This window comes from Nuphar pumila, chromosome 4, assembly GCF_984573655.1.
Source record: "Nuphar pumila chromosome 4, dmNupPumi1.hap1.1, whole genome shotgun sequence".
NCBI classification, from domain to species: Eukaryota; Viridiplantae; Streptophyta; class Magnoliopsida; order Nymphaeales; family Nymphaeaceae; genus Nuphar; species Nuphar pumila.
This window is the reverse complement of record NC_143252.1, coordinates 25,315,196-25,335,329: the sequence shown is the minus strand read 5'-3', so window position 1 is coordinate 25,335,329 and position 20,134 is coordinate 25,315,196. Positions and strand designations below refer to the sequence as shown.

The window sequence follows — 20,134 nt, the reverse complement described above, 5'->3', positions numbered from 1 at the left end:
TCTATCCATCGGCAACTAGGAATGCACATGAGTCGAGCTTGGCATGTTCAAAATCGGTTTGCCAACGTAAAATGGTTCTCAGGCTTGGCTCAAGCTTGGTCCAAGCCTGAACCACTGGGATTCAGGCTCGCTTGTGTCAAGCTCGGGCCGAGCTTTGCTCGAGTTCGGCCTGAGCGTGAACAGAGCTGGTCCGGGCCCATGTTATCATCGCAAAATTTTACTTTTACAAGTCAAACTGACCTTTGAAAAAGATTTTAAAAATAACTTACCTCCGTTTTAAAATGCGGGAAAATTCTGAAGAATGAGACTCGCCTGTCGGTACGAGATTCAACTGTTCCTGGCGCCATAACCAAGGGTAATCGAACCAATAATCAATCTTATGCTTTGCTTTGCTCAACTTGTCTAAATCGATGTTCTATTCCTAAATACACAAAGAATCAGGCATGTGCTATGACTTAGAAAAATTCAGATTGAAAACATGATGTGTGCTTCGAAGATTTGGAAAATATCAGAAAAAAGTGGACACTTTGAAAATCATGAATTATATTGAGAAAGTATTTTTAAGAGAAGAAATCTGATGTTTTGAGAAAATCAATTTCAGAATGAAACTTTGGGTAATTTTTGAGAAAATCGATTTCTTTGATTTTAACCTCTGAAATTAGAAAATAATGGAGCTTGGAAAATCATGGATTGGATTTAGAGAAGCATTTAAAAAGGGAAACTATTCTGAGAAAATCGATTTCTTAAGAAAACTTGGATAATTTTGAGAAAATCGATTTTGAGGAAAAACTGAAATAACTTTGTGAAAATCGATTTCTCTGAAATGGATTTGTGAAATAACCCAACAAGGAGAGGCGTGTGGCCCTATGAAATCTTTTTATGATGTCATCTAAACCAAAATGATTCACGAATGCAATTTGAGAAAATATGTTTTGAAGAATTTGAAGAAAATAATTGATAAAACAATTTGTGTCTTATAAAATTTAGATAAAATAAACTCAACACATATTTCTGACTATGGCCACGAATATGTATTGAATATAGTTCATTTGATAAGAGAAAAATACTTAGAAAAGTTTTGAAAATGTGTCATGATTTCTAAAAATAGCCTAAGAGTTTAGGTCATTTGTGGCTTAAAAGAAGATGATAAATTTGGATATTATTTGTATTCTGACTATGGCCACAAATACAAACTCAATCGAGTTTATTAACTCCTTAGAAGTGAGTGCACGTGACATTCGTGTAGACCATTGTAAATTCGAATATGCATTAATCATCATCCATCACACGATTAATATTATCGAAAATAAGTTATATGCAATGCAACCCTACTCTAAGTAGGAAAGTAAATTCTTATTCTAAATTTTTAATTTAATTTACATCAATAATTGAAAGAAAATAAAAAAATAAATTCTTAATCTTTGCTGTAAAATTAACAAATAAGTTAGTAGCAAAAATGTCAGCTTTTCAGGATTTATCCAACAATATCAGAAATTGAGAGATTTATCCAGATATAAGCCTTTTCCTATGCTTTTCTAAAATAAACATAATAAATGATGATGCATAACTAAATAAATAATAAAAATAAATAACTTTGAAATTCAGAATTTTGGAAAAAATAACTAAAATACCCTTAAATTTTGACTTTTATTATAAAACAAGATTTTTCAGAAAAGATTTTTGTAAAATGCTTAATCTGGGGATCAAACAGATTAAAAACAAATCCAAATCGGGTGGAGAGAACCCTTATATGATTATGAAGATGATCAAACCCTAAAAATATAAAATGTTTCATGAAAAAATCAAAATATTAGAAAAAAAATAAATTTTGCCCGTATTTTAGTTGAATCAGAACTCCACGGACATCATGTTTTTATAAAATAACTAAATAATGCATCAAATGAATTTCAAAATTTGTAAAAATGAAAATGGACACTTCTAATTACTCTAAAATTAAAATGTAATCAAAAAATATAATTTGGGGGATTATTTTGATATAAAAAATAAATAAAAAGATGAAAATATACGATTTTACCCGCGGTCACATACCTATCACAGTGTCAGTCCTGAATCATATATCAAACAGCTATTAAAATTTATGAAATTTTACACAAAAAAATTAGACAAATTAATGAAGATATCCTTTTATACAGATTTGGAATATGATCTTCGGTTAGGGAGATACGATTTCAGCAATACGTACCTGATTTTGATCTATGCTTACTGATGCAAAACAGACAGACCCAGTTTTGAGCTCAGAGAAACATAGAAAACTAATATCAAAATTTATAAAATTTTACAAAGGCAAACTAGAAATCATAAGGAGAAGAACCTTTTTACGGATCGAAAAAACGATCTTCGGTGAGGGAGAAATCATTTCGGCAAGTTGAACCATTATTCGAATCAAGATTTTTACTCAAGAAATATAGGTTCTGATTACGAGCTTCAAGAAAATAGAATTCGATGATGAAAATTTATAAAAATTACAGCATAGAAAATAGACAAACAGATAGATCAGTGGTTTTTTATGGATCGTTGATACGATCTTCGGTTAGGAAAAAATTATTTTGGCAAGTTGACCTAAGCCCTTAATCGGGTCTATCAGTCCAAGAAACACAAGTACTGTTGTTGGATCAAAGAAACAGAGAAATCATGAGGAGTACACTATTTTTTATGGATCATTGATCTGATCTTTGATGAGGGAGATATGACCTCAGAAAGATGCTCGTGGATTTTCATAGCGTTTTCCTGACTTAGAAAACAGGTTCCGACTTTGATTTTTAAAAATAGGGTTACAGAAATCTAAAAATCCCAATTTTTTTATTGAAAACCGTAGGAACATGCATGATTTCACCATAAATATTTCAGATTTTATTAACAAATATAAACTGGCAAAATATTTACATTAACAAATGACCAGATTTATAAATAGTGAATCTAAAACCTTAGAATAAAATAAAATTGATTATTCATGCTAAAAACATAAAAAAAATGTGTAAATAATGCAATGAATCATGATTTGATGCTTGAACAACTAAAATAAACATAAATACGATAAAATAAACAAAAAAATCAGAGAGGCATGGCTGAGATTTTGATTTAGCCATTAAAAGAGGGATTTGACCTATAATAAGGTTGAATCTCGATCTTTCAGGTATTTAACATAATAAACGAATTTCCAATGATTTTAACGGATCAAAAATGTAAAAATAATCATGGATGAACAGTAGATGATCATCTTGAATCGTGGAGCATGAGTCGTGAACGAAAAAAAAATATGCAACATATAGGGGGGCGGCAATGGTGGAAATACCTAAAAAATGAAAATAAAAATAAAAAAAAAGGAAGAGGGGAAGCTCACCTTGGTTGATGGAGGGAGAAGGAGGCTTGCTTGAGGGAGAGAGATGGCTGGAGAGAGGATAAGAGATGACTTGGTTGACCCCTCTTGTGCCCCTTTTATAAATTTTTTTGAACTCTTAATTAGAGAGTTCCATTTTGTCGGAACTCTACTAATTAACTAAGGGATAATTCAAAAGGGGGGGGGGCGATTTCTACATGGAAGAGTCCTAATTGAAATCCTAACTAATCAACCCTAATGGACTCCTAATTGACCTTGAAAAAACTCAAATGTGGCACCACCTCTGTGGGCCCACATTTGGTTTTTAAAACTTTAATTAAAAGTTAAAAACAAGGTTTAAAAATACTAAAGTGAAAATGGAGTTTTAAAATTGATTTTGACTTTTTCAAAACTTTTAATCTAACTTGAATACTAACTAAACCCTAAACTAACCTAAATATCCTCAAATGTGGCACCACCTACTGGAGCCCCATTTGATTTTTCAGAAAATGATTTTTAAAACTTGAAAATAAAGGAGTTAAAAATGATTTTCCAAAAAACTTCAGGACACCTAGACTTACTAATATTTTTGTACTTTTAAAATGTGCAACACATGAAAATAAAATGGAATTTGATAAGAAAAAAAATTAGGGTTTGCACCCCTGCAGGGTGGGCCCCACATGAAGAAAGTTGATAAAAATCAGAATTTGATTTAGAAATCTAGTTTAAAACAAATCCAGATCATTTTTCTAAGAAAAATATTTTTGAAATAAGGAATGTAAAGCCCTGGGGGTTGGACAAATGGCAAATGTCGGTTTAAAACCCAGGTTTTTTAAATTGATTTCAAAATAAGGTTTTAAAACTCGAGTGTGGATTTGAAATTTTGGAAAGCCGGAGTGTTGGATCTCGAGAATGACATGCAATAACATGCAATGCAATAAAATGACATGAAATGACAAGAAATAATATGAAATAACATGAAATGATATAAAATGATACAAAATGATTACAAAATGTAAACCTTGAGCGAGGGATTTGAAGTCCCGAACCCCTGGCAGAAACAAAGAATTGAACATTCTTGTTCGGGGATAAAACTTGAGGATTGAACATCAGACCTGATACTAGATTCGATCCAAATGGGAATTGAGTCTCGAATATAACTAAAATTTTTAAGAAGGGAACTGATCCGAGCTCCGATTAATTGTTATACTAGCTTAGGAAATGACAAAATGATATTTCAGACAAAATGATCTGAGAAATGATTTTGCCCCTGCAGGGCATGGAATGACACTGGAAACGAGGCTTGAACTGGTCTCGACTGGTTTACACTAAACCCTAGGGTTTCTAAACTCAGAGAAACTAAAATAACATTGACTCAACCAAATTTTTAGACTGAATGATTGAGAAATAGTACAATTCTCAGATAAATAATGAGAAATACACACTGGAGTGAAATGGACTAAAAAATTGCACTGGGTTTGAGCTAAAATAAAGGTCAATAATACTAAGATGAACTAAATCTGAAGCTCAAACACTAGCTCAACTAACTGGATTTAGCTCAATTTCAACTAAAATGGGCTAAAGTGGACTCTCACACTATGGAAAATGGATTTGAACTGAAAGCGAGTCACTTGAACTTCTCATGAGCTCAAGTTAGACTCAATAGAATAGAGTCGACTGACTCAGAAACAATTGGCTACAATTCAAGCAAAAAATGAACTCATTTCTTGGGAAATGGACTGATTTTAGCCAAAATGGTCAAAAATGAACAGTGTTTGCTCATCGTGAGTTCAAGGGAGCTAGAAATTATTGACATTCTAACTGTTCTGAACTTTAAATTGAGCTTGGTCGACTCTAACTGTGTGGGATCTAAGGTGTCCTAGAGGTAAAATAGTAGTTTTACTCACAAAAAGGGGTGAAATGGCACCTAAATGAGGACAGACTTAGTACTAGACTCCTAAGGAGACTGGCATCTGCTGAAAGGGGTGTATGAGGATGAATGAGGAAAATTTGGGTTGTTTACAGCTCAGTCCGGACTTGGAGAGAGAGCTTCTCTCTCATGGATGTTATGAAGAAAATGATTTTGCACTTATCGATAAAAAGGACCAAACGGTCATCACATTAGCTGGGAACCCCAAAGAGACACATATCAAAGAGAAAAGAAAAATGAAATTTGAAAACGAAAATTGATTCCCTAAATTGAAAAATGTAAGACAAGACACGAAATCAACCACTAAAACCAAAAAAAAAATGTGGGTTAAAGAAAATGAGAAGATACTCCAATTGCAGAAGTACATGGCAGGGATTGTAAGTGAAGCTATCATAATTATCGATTATGATGATTGGACTCGAGCTCTGCTTCTCATCTAATTCCCCCAACCCTAATTGCGTTCACTCTGGTGACGGAACCCGCACGCGCCACCAAAAAACCCCTCGCCTTGACATCGGTCGATCATAATGGCAAATTTGGAGAATGGATAAGCAAGAGAATAAGGCAAAAAATGATGACATCGTAAACAAAGACAAAAGCGGTGATCTGAGCCCAAGAGATAGGGAAACGGGGAGAGACAAAAAATAGAGAGAGAGTCGAGAGAAGGAAGGGGGTCTCAAAGTCGAGCCCAAGAGACGGGAGAGTCTTAGAGACTCAGAGAGAGAGAAGGAGGTCGAGGGCCTCGAGCCTCGAGGTGGGGCAGGGGCGTTAAGGCGGGGTGGGGGGCCAAGGTGGGACTGGGGTCTCAAGTTGAGACTGGGTGGACAATTTTTTTAAATATATAATATATTTTATATTTTATATTATATAAAATATATAAGCCAAGCCTTGTCGAGCTTACTGAGCCTTATCAAGCTTGGTAGTCCAATCAAGCTCAACACATTTACTCAATCGAGCCATAGAGCTCAATTCAAGCTCGGCTCATTTATGGGATGAACCAAGCCCGAGTTGAGCTTTACCGAGTTAAGTCCTAGTTAGCTCGGCTCGTTGTGCATCCCTACCAGCAACCTACCTGTTGCCAATATGTTGAAAGCAATTGCATTCAGAAGAGGTTTTCTGAGAGTAAGATCATTGATGCACCCCCCTTGTGCAGCATACATAGGCACATAGCAGGCACTCTGTGCGTGCACGACTTCCTATGCTCATGGCACATTCACAGACCACCTGTGGTAGTGGCCTTTGGAGGCTTCAATCCCTGTACAGTAGCTCATCAAAGTTTAATATATCATTGATAGCCTTCACACTGATGGTGATTCCACCTCCGTGTCACCATCATTAACGCCACAGTAGCGCACCATAGCCCAAGAGTACCTTTAGCTAGGCTGACAACTCGACGAGCCTGCAGCACACTGCTGCAGACATGGTGACAATACCACACATAGGGAGCCACCTCCTATGCACAGCAGAGGAGACACCAGAAGCAGGCATGCATCACACTACAACATGCAATCGAGCACAACACAACGTGCGAACACAAGAGCACACAACAAATCATTAGGTGGCATCATAGCGCATATGTGTGCGCACTTGGGCACAGCCCACCCACATGCTTAGGCGTGTAGCAAGATGACAGAACCACATTCTTGTGCGCACTGGAGGAGTTTTCCTCATGTGTTTGGATTCATTTTTGGTATTTTGTTGGATTGTTGTATATTTGGCATGTGTGTCTGTTTTAGGCCCAATAGAGGCTTCTAAGTAGGGTTTGAAGGCCTAAATTTTTATGCTTATACCCTAGTTCAAGTGCTAGACAAAACACCCCCTTTATATTTTGATTTTTGGGATGCCAAGCCTTGCAGCAAGGTTGAACCTATTCTGCACATACCCCATGTACCTAGGACATGAGCGCATGCATGGAAAGACTTTAGCCAAATTGGTTTTACTCTTACTGAGCAGTCTGCTAGCACGCGCTTAGAGCAGTCTGCTAGCACGCGCTTAGAGCCAATAAAAATTATGCACAGTCCTCGATGGCCCATACTAGGTGGTATCAAAGTCAATGATGGCTTGACCTCTCATTATGACAATGAGAGGGTGACACATGCTCAACTCGATGATTCAATTACCGAAATCCTAAGAAAAATGGCCCAAACGGACCAAGTGATGAATGGGCACATGGATAGATTAGAAACCCTCATGGCACAACTCACAAAAAATGTTAATAACTTAGTAGAGCAGGGCAATGAGAGGAATATGCCAAGGGGATCAAGGGAGACAGTCGTGTGGCACCCTAGGCAAGATGATGCCTCGGTGCAAAGGGAACCCACATGGAAATTTGAGGAAGAGCATAGAGTTTTCCATGGGAGAAAGATGAGAGTGAAACTCCCCACATTTAGAGGAGATGGGCCTAGGGAGTGGTTGTACAAGGCCCATCATTCTGTTGATGAGGTTATCTCCAAGCTCGAAGGGAGCGCCTTGAGATGGTTTCATTGGTTAGAACTAACGAGGGAGAAGCCAATATGGGTACAATTTCAAGAAAGGTTTATTGAAAGATTTGGACCCTCTACCACGGCATGACTCTTAACAATTAAAGCAAAAAAAGACTCTTGAAGACTACCAAACGGAGTTTGAGGAGTTTTGATTTATGTTTTATCATGTGGACCAAAACACCTTGTTTGGTTCTTATGTTGGTGGCCTCAAAGACGAGATGAGGACTCAGGTGTTAGCCTTAAGTGCACATACCCCAAGTGAGGCCTACAAAGTGGCCAAACTCTTTGAGGAGAAACAAAAGATAAGGTGGGTTATTCAAAAGAATTTTTGCTCCAAGAGAGCTTTCAAAAGTTAAAGGTTCCCTCCAATGTTTGAGAAGAATGTTGGGCCTCCCAGGCCCAAAATTGAATACATTTTTCAAGGGAAAATAGAAGAGAAAAAAAAGAAAGCAGAGTATTACAAAATCAGGGATAACTGGCATCTGGGCCACAAGTGTTAAGGCTTAAGAATCCTCTAAATTGTTGATGAGGATGAGTGTGAATAATTTGAATAAGAGAGTGAATTGGCTACTAAAAAAGAGAGTGAAGCATGTGTGGAATGCCATGCTATGTCGAAGATATTTGGTCTTCATTCCATGAAATTAGAATGCAAATTGAATGGGTATAAGGTATTCATACTAATTGATACTAGAGTTAATCATAACTTCATCCAAGGAGAAGTGGCTATATGCTTGAGTTGTAAAATCAAAGAACATCCTATGTCTAAAGTTGTCATCGGTGATGGTGGATGCCTTCAATGCATCCAAATATACCAAGATGCCCCCATATCCCTCCAAAAGGCCAAATTCCAAGTTGATCTTTACCTTCCCATCAAAGGCGTCGAGGTCATACTTAGGATGAGTTGGTTAAGAAGTTTGGCAAGGGTCTCGTGAGATTTCGATGCCATGGAAATGGCACTTCATAAAGAGGATGGGCTGGTCACTTTGAGAGCACATGGGTCCAAAATTGAGAATAAGGTTGACCAAAAAGAGGCTCTTAAGCTTTTAAGAGTACTCAATGCACAACCCTATGCATGATTCACAAGGTCAATGAACCTCATGAGGATGGCCACGGGAAAGACATCCATCCAGCTATGGCATAAGTCTTGGGCGAATTCGATGTGGTCTTTTAAGAACACAAGGGACTTCTTCCCCAATGGTCCTAAGACCATCACTTACCGTTGGCACCCAATGTCAAACCCGTAAACGAGCCATTGTACAGGTATGAGGTTCACAAAAAGTGGCTATAGAGAAAATGGCCAAGGAGATGCTAAAAAGTAGCATAATTAGACCAAGTTCGAGTCTCTCCTCACTGGTATTGCTTGTAAAAAAATGATAATTCTTGAAGATTCTACAGACTATCAGACACTCAATTCTTATAATAAAAGAATTGCTTGATGAATTACATGGGGCTAAGTACTTCACAAATTTAGACTTGTGGGCAAGTCATCACCAAATCCGCATGGCCGAAGAGGACATTTTCAAAACAACTTTTAATATACACGATGGACAATATGAGTTATTGGTTATGCCATTTGGACTTACAAATGCCCTAACAACTTTTCAACAGGCCATGTGATATTTTTAGGCCCTTACTGTAAAAAATTGTCATAGAAATAAGGAGTTATTCATCTTAAGATAGCACACTTTGTTTGCCAAAAGGTCCAAGTGCAACTTTGACCTTAGCCAAGTGATGTATTTGGGGACACATAGTCTCCCACAAGGGCGTGGAACCAGACCTAGATAAAATTCATTAAATTATGAAATGGCCTGAGCCCAAAACATTGAAGTCATTGAGAGGCTTCCTTGGTTTGACAGGATGTTACTGAAGGTTTATTCAAGATTATGGCACTATTGTTGCACCACTCACCACTCTCGTACAAAATGATGTCTTTACATGGACCCTCAAGGCACAAAAGGCCTTTGAAAGGCTTAAGCAATCTATAACAAGTGTTCCCGTGTTAGTTCGACCAGATTTTTTCAAGTCATTTATGATTGAGACAGATGTCAACGACTATGGAGTAAGGGTTGTCCTCATACAAGAGGAGCACCCAATCATCTTTACGAGCAATGCAATTACAAGAAGAGTGAACACCCTTAGTGTATGATAGGGAGATGTTAGTAATCATATTGGCCATTGAAAAATGAAGGCCATACATATTGGAGAGAAACTTTATAGTTCAAACTGACCACAAACTCCTAAATTATCTCCTAAAGCAAAGGGTGACTGTAACAAGCTAGCAAAGGTCGATTGTTAAAATTACAAAACTACTATTTTGACTTGCAGTACAAAAAGGGGGTTAGTAATCGTTGTCTATATTGGGGTTAGTGACAAATGAAAAGGTACCCAACGAGACCCTTGAAGGCAAAGGGTACAAAGGTGGTGAGTTGATGGATCCCCACTGGCTGCACACACAAGCATTGCTTGTGTGTGGCATGCATGCGCACACGCTATGCACAGCTCTAGAGTGAGTGGTCAAATGACTCAGCCGACCGCCCATGTAATGCCCCAAAATTGTAACCCAAAAATACAAGATTTTTTTTTTAAAAAAGAAGTGAATGAATGCCAGGACTGATTCACAGTCCTGCTCCAACCAGACTAAGCTGTAGGGAGTCACCTTGTGTACAAGCGCTAGTGTTTAATCATCCACTAGAACTGAGTTCACGAAGGAGACATCAAAGACAAAACTCTTTTGTCAAAAAGAAATACAAAAAATACAGTAGAAAACAATTTTCATATTGAACTTGGGTCCAAGTTCAACTCGTGATTCGGTTCCAACTTAAGAACCTGAATCTGAAACTCTCAAACATAAAAAATACATACAGTTCATAAGTCAATTTAAAATCATTTATCAATTTAAATAAATTATTTTTAAACAATTGTCAAGACCAATCAATAAGTTTTTTTATTCAACTAATCTTATATCGAAAATTGTTGGTTCTTCGTCACTACCCATAGCATTCCATTATCGCTCCAACTAATTCATTATCTAAAAAATTATAATATAGGAGTTGGACTCATCAAGTCTCAGTAGAAACACGATAACAACGCATGTATATACAAAGATATATATTTCAAAACATAAGTAATGTAGCATCGTATCTTAAAGCATTCTAATGAAAAAATTTAATCATTAAATTTATGCATTCTACTGGGCAATTAGTGTGACATGTTATAAAACATAAACATATCCATGATTAAGCATTTAAATTATTAAGGAATAAATCAAACAAACATCGACCTTAGAGAATATTAAAATACATAAACTCATTCAGATATGCTTGAAATCACCAATGCATAATGCATAAGGTAGCTTTTATCTTCCACACTACTACTGACTTTTAAATACATAAACATATTACTTGCAATCAATTTAAGTTTTCGCATGAATCCCTCTGTGGGTACTATCACGGGTAAATACTAAAGTTCAAGACAATACCAAAGGTATTTTCACCCACACACAATTTATATTTTATTAACCTGGTATGCACATGTTCCTCAGGACGACATCGAGCATCATCACTCAAATCAATCAAGGGCATCATCACTCAAATCAATCAAGGGCATCATCACCATACTTGGCATCATCAAGCATCATCGCCTTATTTAATCAAGAGCATCATCACCCAAAATCAGTCAAGGGCATCATCACCCAAGTCGTTCAAAGGGCATTATCACACAAGTATCATTATTCAGTTCAAACATGTACATCACCATGCATCATTATTCAGTTTAGAGCATATATATCACCATGCATCATTATTCATTTTAAAACATGCACATCATGCATCATTATTTATTTTAAAATATGCATAATTTGATTACCCTCGCTCGAACACGGCCATACTCATCATGTGCCAATATGTAAAATTATGCATATGCATCATAACAAATAATTTAAATAATACAATCACATAATTTTCACAAAAAATAATGCACTAGCACACAACCTCAATAGGCTCACATGTTGCTCCCCAACATGTCATATATCGCATTCGTGTATTCATGGCACCATATTGGTTCTTTTAAACTGCAACCTCATTCATGAGTATCAACTAGTATATGCAAGCATTTTATGTCTTATAGCACTACACAACAACATATAATATCAAGTTGTATATCATAACATCATGTTGCATACTAACATATCATATTGCATATCAACACATTATGTTGTATATTAACACAGCATACAACTCATTAAAGCATTATTATAGGATAACATTCATGATATGTTCACACGTGATGGGACTGCCACACAGCCTCAATAAGCTCACACACAGTATGTTAACAGGTTGTGTACCCATCTGGTTCACTTCTGGAACCAAACCATGTCCAATTAATTCACTTATGAAATCATGACATGCAAGAAAACATAAGTTCCAAATTCAAAATTGTCTAGACAGAATTTCTCAGTTAGTAGAAATTTTGTCATAACCTGAATAAAATGAATTAAATCTAAGATTTTTACTGTAGATGCACACATTTTAATTGTCTATAGGCCAAAACCTAAACCCAAATTCATTCTGGAAAAGAGAATAAAATTTTTGCAAGTGTAACTTGTTTTTTTTTTCACAAAACAATTTTGTTCGGTTCGGTCTTTCCGAAGAACCATCAACCATGCATTCCACAGAATGAAATAAATTCTAAAATTTTTATTGCAATTAGATTGGTGTGTCTGACACAAGTTAAAAAAAAAAATAGAACTAAACTTCTTACCAGCAGAGAATTAAAAACCACGCAATACAATCTATTTTTGTTCTTTGACACATTATATTTCAGAAATTTCATGTTCTTGGCCAAACTTCTTTGATTTTTAATTTTTAAATTGTAATGAATCAGTTTGTAAGATTTTTATCATGTGTTCTTCAATATACAAACTAATACACATAAAAATTTCAATCATAAATCTTTAATAATTTAGGTGTAATAAATTTTATAAAAACATGCAGCATACAAAGATTTTTTGTTGAGACAGAAAATTTGTGTAGAGTTGCAAAGGTCGTATCTTTCAACCCGCAACTCAATTGAACCCAAATTTTTTTCTAGGATTGCTTTCATATGTCAACATCTCCAAAAAAATTTAAGATTTATGGATTCACTGTTTTGGAGAACCAGATTTATTTTTAAGGCCGGTCAAAACAAAAATATAGGACAGCAAGCCGTTTTCAAGAAACACAAAGAAATTCATGTTCTTCATCAAAAATATCAAGAACATGCATCTTGCATGATAGATCGGTAGAATTCACAGTTGTAAGCATGCTACAGGTTACTGCAGTCGATCTATGTGTGTTACTTTCATGAATCTAGTTTGATCTAGCCAATCTATCAAATTCACAGACAGTCATAAATTCTGGTCATCAGGTGGTACTCCAACTCACACAAGCTCATTTTTGGCCAATTTTCATCATGCTAGGGATGACCAGACCCTTGATTGTTCCCTATGAGTGTCTGATCACAAGGATCACACTCTTGGATCTTAGATTCGAGCAATCTGAGAACATGCAGAAGATCGGAAACCCCATGCACAAGCCAACACCCATCCAGCTATTGTGACATTTTCGATCTGTCATCGACAAATACATCGGCAACGCCCTGAGGAGGTTTTCCTACAATGAGATCGTCAGTGCACCCCCTTGCACAACGTGCATAAAAAATGGGCATTCCAGTTTGAATCTCCATAGGTTTGTCGCTCACCCACTACAACAAAAAGTAGCTATAGCTGCTATAGCCTTGTGTAAATGCCACTGAAACAAACAATGGCAGTTCACCACTTGCTGTCGATGTTGGAAACAGTGGCAGTTTTACTATCTACAGCCGCAAGTACAACTGACAAGAATGATTACCTATGGGACATCATATGATGCAACAAAGGAAGCTACATCACAAGGACACAACTAAAAGAATATGGGACACACCATTTTTGTGTAAATTTTCACTAAAAAATAATATACAAGGTGACACGACATGGAGTATGATGAAGTATCCCTGTAACATAGAAAGTTTTCAAATGCTACATATCTTGATTTCAGATTGGGAGCCAGACCTCCGTATGGCAAAATCAGATTTAAGGTTTGGGCATTTGAAATTTCAGAGGGTATACAATAATCTTTTGGTTTAACATGCCAAACTCAAAGCCTGAGAAGTGGCACAATCTTAATATCAATTATGAGTTTTATAACAGCTGGTTATCAGGTTATGTAATTCTTACTTAGCCAACAATCAGGTGTAGAAGCCCATTGCAGCTGATGTCAGATATTTGCAAAACAACAAAAACAACCCAGTATATGTGACAAAACACACCTGCAAAATCATGTTTGTCTAAAGGTAAATCATTCACCAACAAAAAAATGACAAAATGTAAACTAATCCCAGCATATTTGCAACCAATAAGATTAAGAACATAAGTAGGCATAAGACAACGTTCATGCTGTAGTGGCCAAGGAAGCCAACAGAAGCGCAATATAATTCCTTGCCTGAGGAACGCTGGATAATTTAACACCAAGATTCAACAAAAAATGGAGAGAAGGCATTAAATCTAGCGGCCCTCTGCCTTCCAGACTATTACACGCTAATCTGATGATTCTGATGAGATCTCTAAGATAGGATTCCAGATGAATCTGGGAGTTAGAGAAAGCGAGTTGGATGATTCTTTCACAATTCTGCCATTCTTTGTCTCATGGTTGTTGAGCTATTAATCCATCCTGCCCAAAGGAGTCGTCCAGTATGGTCACGAACAGTGTAGCCAATCTGACAATGATGACAGTAAATGCTATATATATCTTGATCCAATCTCTGTTCAAAGGTATTCAAAGATCAAAATTTCTCCATTTACTAACAATAGGACTTTAGATATGCTGAACTCTAGGGAATATCTGTTTGCAGCAGACATTAGGGCAGAAACATTGTTGACCCCATTTTATAAGCTTTTCTGTGAAACTCAACCTGGGTATATGTGCTATTTCTCAAACAAGGCGCCGACTTTTATACAAATTTCTTGGGTGATCCAAGTAACAAAAATGTGATGGGACTTATGCTCTTTGCATAAACAACTTGGACTAGGGAATGAAAATCCTAGCCGATGCAATGATGTAATCAGTCATGCAGACTAGCCTTGCTATGTAATCAGTCATGCTCCCTATCTTTGCTATGTAATCAGTTCCTGAAGTGCAAAAAGAAGAGTGAAGGCAATGGCAATGGATAAAAGGAGAAGCAAAGCTCGGGAAATAAGACTGCAAATCTCAGCATGGCCCAACGCGTGGCATAAAACACCATTTTTCCCCATCCCTCATGGTGACGCATTTACGCAACATTTAACATCAAAATTTAAAAGGGAAATTGATCAACCCAATAGGACCAATAACGATGAACAAGAGTAGAACGGAAAGGGCCCTACGAGAACAGAACGGTGTTGCCCCTCAATGGCTTCTCAGGATATACATGAAAGCATATCATTCTTTTCCACGAAAAAGGCGAAAACGGGAGATACACAAATGATGACCAAGCAAGAGGTTAAATTATTGAGAAATATCTATTGAAGTCCAATCACCTCCAGTTTTCAATACAGATGCCTTCCGAGAGACCGTTTAGAAAAACCTGCACGCATAAAGATAAACTCTCCGAGAAGAAAGACAAAAGGACACTGAATTTCCTCCTAGAAAGCATAAGGGAATCAAATGATACCAATGCCATGAAGCAAAACCACATTCTAGCTTGTTTTTCCCACTTAAAGGTCAAAATAAACTTTTGTCCTTCATCTAAACAATCACGTGTTTGTTTATAGCAGGATATTCATCACAAATAAGCGCCCAATGATTTAATTATTATTATATTCCAATACAAAAAGCCAGCAAAAAGTATTAGAAAAGATTAACACATCAATGTTTTTATGATGTGAAACCCTAATCACTAAAAATTACATGCACAAAGGAGGCCAATGCCATCAACTGCAGTGAGAAATGCATCATTTGTATGCCGCATACTGCCATCCCTCTCTACAGCCATAAAGGTCACTACCTATGTAGATCAATCGCAATTTCTCAAAAAAGAAGCCTAAGGCAAACAATTTTGGATTGAAACAAGAACTCCAAGAACAAAAGGTGAGGTGGATTATCTGGACGAAAAGTTCCACAAGGTTAACAATGGAAATCCAATGTCATTTACATATTGCAGGAACAACCACCATTTTATATAAAATGCACATTCGGTTCATGGAAGTTAAAAAAGCAAACAATAAAAATCGTACATATTTGATAATCACGGTGTCCACGCCCCGCAATCCCACATCAACATATAACATGGAAACACGAAACCAATAGAAATGCAAACAAAAAAACAAGATTTTGTTTCATCAAAATGATGAAATGCCATATCAATTTCAAAGTACTCTGTGATGAAACAGAGCATCACCAAACCCAAACACCAAAAGCTTTACATTTAACTAAAAAATAAGGGAAAACCAGAGAGAGAAAAATCTAACCCCCAACATCAATTCCATCCCCGATGTCCAAAACCCCTAGATTCTCTACAAATAACATTTTTTTTCTTTCTTGATAGCAAGACTTTTGAGTCAGAAACATTAACCGCCAAACCCGTAGAGCGTCCTACCCTGCCTCTTGAGGGCATAGACGACGTCCATGGCGGTGACGGTCTTCCGACGTGCGTGCTCCGTATAGGTCACGGCGTCCCGGATGACGTTCTCCAGGAAGATCTTGAGCACGCCTCTGGTCTCCTCGTAGATGAGCCCGCTGATACGCTTAACGCCACCACGACGAGCAAGGCGACGGATGGCGGGCTTCGTGATCCCCTGGATGTTGTCGCGGAGCACCTTCCTGTGGCGCTTGGCGCCTCCCTTGCCGAGCCCCTTGCCTCCCTTGCCCCGGCCGGACATCCTCGAGACGAAGGAACCCTAGATTGCTGAAGAAAGCCCCAACAGAGAAGAAAGAAGAAGATAAGACTTTAGAAGACGATTGGCGATTTTTTCAAACGACGAATGCAAAGGGAAAATGGTGAGATGCTCGGTATTTTATACCTGTCTTGGGGGATATTGATCCGCGTCGAGGGTTTTGGAGAGACGGAGGCCGTCAATTAGCTAGCGATGGACGTTCCTTGTTACGTTTGAGTGACGAGGATCGATGACGTGGGATGTTGAAATGGTGTTGGTCGCTTGTGTGTTTGAAAGAAAAGTATTTGCCTTTGTTTCGATTGAATAATAAATTGTATTTTGGCTGTTGAATTTCATGGTCTCTAAGACCGGTATCTACGAGTGTTTTAGTTTATTATGAAAGTTAGCTTCAAATATCAATATCAAATTAAATCTAAAAAACAAAAATATTTTAAATTTAAATAATTTGAAAAAATAAAAATTAACATTTTTTATATATAAATACATTAATTGGTATCATAATTATGAAAGTTTAACAAAAAAGTGTCTTTTATACCAAAATATAAATCTCAAATTGAATCCTAAGTATGAAAAATGTTTTAAATTTTGGGTTATTTGAGAAAAAATAAGAATTTATATTTTTATAAAAAAATACAAAAATCATAAATAAATCATAAACTCTTAGAATGCAAGAAAATAAACCAAAAAAACTTAAACTACAAGAAAAATAAACTATAAAATTAAAAAGTTCATAAATAAATTATAAATTAAATATAAAAAACCTTAATTTAAATTCTAATCAAACAAAATAAAAGAAAAACAACCTTAATCAAATACAAGAATAGCCCTAATCAAATTAACTATAAGAAGCCCTAATAAAAAAATATGATTCAAAGACCTAATTAAAGAAAAAATATCTTAATCAAATTAAATATCAAAAACTCTAATTAAAAATATTTTATTTAAAACCCTAAACAATCAAATCAATGAACCCTAATTAAAAATAATTGATTCAAAGCTTTAATCAAAGAAGAAGAAGAAGAAGAAAAACCAATAGAAAGGGGAAGAGAGAGCAGGCCTTTCACTGTTGTCATCAGCTTCTTAGTCCTGCCACTTAGAGAGAGGGGGAGAATGGAGGGTCGGGTTAGACCCCCCTTTGCCCGATTTTTTTTAAAGTGGTGTTACTCTCGTTCCATTCTCAATGTAACATGGGGTCGTTCCAGTGTCCAAAGTTTGATTATCGCAACATCTCACACAAAGTGAGATCAAACACTCTTATAGGCAAGGTGAATGGAGTTACACAAACAAACATAACACAGGCTAAATGAGTTTTTCAAGTGTATTTTTTCTAAATTTGATCATATGAATGTGAACTTTGCACTTGGTTTTATAAGAATCAGCTTTTGGAACATTCAATTCCCCTACATGAATGGATTTTTATGAGGTTTCAAAGATCAACGATCTAAAATCTTTGTAAATTTTTGAGGTTCCAAATATCATCTTTTTCAGTGAAAACATATAATACCGGTCTTTCCTTGTAAATTAATCATGCTGAACACACCTACGAAATCAGAATCACAAAAAAAATAATGAAAATGTCGAAAACGTCGAAAATGTCGAAAATATGGGTTCCTCCCTTCCAAAATTGTTTGCAAACTAAGAAAAGTAGGAACTAGTATGACCTTTGCTAGTTTTAGTTTCACATTTTAGTTGCCACCAGGTGTGCTAATTACTAAATCTTGCATCATTAACACTTCCAATGGTTGAATTTCATTTCATTTACAATGGTAAAAACTACATCCCATGACCACAAAAGTGGAGAATCCTTAATGAATTATATGGTTTTAATCCATTGGAGCTCAACCAAGCTGCATCGTGGAATCCACGGCTCCCAATGAAATTGTCAAAACGTGGAATTAAGATGGGTTTTGGCAACACCAACACCCACCTTATTTCCTCAAATCAGAACAATCCTCAGGAGGAAGTTTTTGCCAAAACCAATTTGTGAAGCATCTCAAGTGCTTCTTTTGATACATCCAGCAGCCACGTTTAGGAAACACTTAACATGAATGATAAAAAGTGGAGTTAAAATGGGTTTAATAGTGAGCTAAGAAATAACTTTCTTAATGGTTGTGGGTTTGATAGAAGTGCTGGCAGTGACCGTGGGTGGGCTGGAGGTGGGTTTACATTAACAAGTGATTGAAGAGGTCATGTTTGAGTAATGTGTCTTTGTCTTGCAAAATAAGACATGGAACCACTTAGAGTTCAACTCCATGTAACTAAGGAAACCCCAAATAGAGTTATTCTCCTATTTTACCAAGGAAACCTCATCGAGGAATTTTCTCATTGTTTTGGAAACTTAGTGTGAAATATCTATATAAAGAGGTATAAAAGGGTAGTTTCAAGGTGTGACTTTTAAGAGAAGTTCTTTGAGGGTTCTTGTTCACAAGGGTGAAGGGTTGCTTGTTCACATTGCAACGAGGGGGTAGAAAGAAGGTGTGCAGACTTGTAGGGTCGAGGTAATCTGTATTGGCTGCATATTAGTGTATTTCTTCTTGTTCTTGAGAGCTATGTAACATCACATATTTGTTCATTTCAATAAAGATTTTTATCGCACTCTCTCCTTGGATACAAACAGTTTTGCCGGACCACATAAATTTGATGTCTTGTGTGTTTGATTATTTTTTTGTTCTTTCATTGCATCGTATATTTACATGCTTCTTGCACCCTCAAACTGATTTCAGAGCAAGTCCTGATCTTAGAGCTTGTTCATGATGGCAATGAAAGGATCAAGCATGAAGTATGATATTGAAAGTTTATTGGGAACATGAACTTTAGGTTATGGTAACATAAAATGAAAAAACTTTTGACTCAATAAGAGATGGTTCAATCTATCTACGAGAAAAGTAAGAAATCCAAGGTTATGTCTAGTGATGATTGGGATGACATGTGAAAGCACAGTTAGTGCTATTCAACTTAATCTTGTGAATGATGTCCTTTGTAATGTCATGAATAAAGACTTTGTTACAAACATATGGTTGAAATTAGAGAGCTTATACATGACAAAATTGTTGACTAATAAGCTTTATTTGAAAAAACAAATATATATTCTTCAGATGGTGGAAGGCTCAAAATTATAGACTCAAAATTGTAGAATCACTTCGAATGCCTTCAATAGGATCTTGACTCAGTTGTTTAGACTTGAAGTAAAGATTGAAGAAGAATATTAAGTTTTGTTACTTTTTGCCTTTATTCCTCCATCTTATAATTACTTGGTGATCACTCGCTTATTTGAGAAGGAGACTCTTGAGTTGAATTAGGTTATTGCAACTCTTTTATTGAATGAGATAATAAAAAAGTTTGGCACTAACTGACCTCAAAGAGAAGTGCTTCTAGTAAGAAGTAATTTAGGTTAAGAAAGAGATAGATCGAAGTCACGGGGTCCTGAAAATAGGAACCAG

At 36.3% G+C, this 20,134-nt stretch overlaps 1 protein-coding gene across 1 annotated transcript; it reads right to left on the bottom strand.

Moving 5' to 3' along the window:
- Positions 1-16,129: 16,129 nt before the first annotated feature.
- On the bottom strand, positions 16,130-16,790 carry LOC149839686 (histone H4). Its single transcript, XM_090002748.1, has one exon. It carries the CDS (start codon positions 16,677-16,679, stop codon positions 16,368-16,370), a length of 312 nt encoding a protein of 103 aa, XP_089858874.1. The 5' UTR covers positions 16,680-16,790; the 3' UTR covers positions 16,130-16,367.
- Positions 16,791-20,134: the final 3,344 nt, after the last annotated feature.

Coding starts and splice junctions, on each gene's coding strand:
- LOC149839686 (XM_090002748.1), bottom strand. CDS start 16,679: ATGTCCGGCCGGGGCAAGGGAGGCAAGGGGCTCGGCAAGGGAGGCGCC.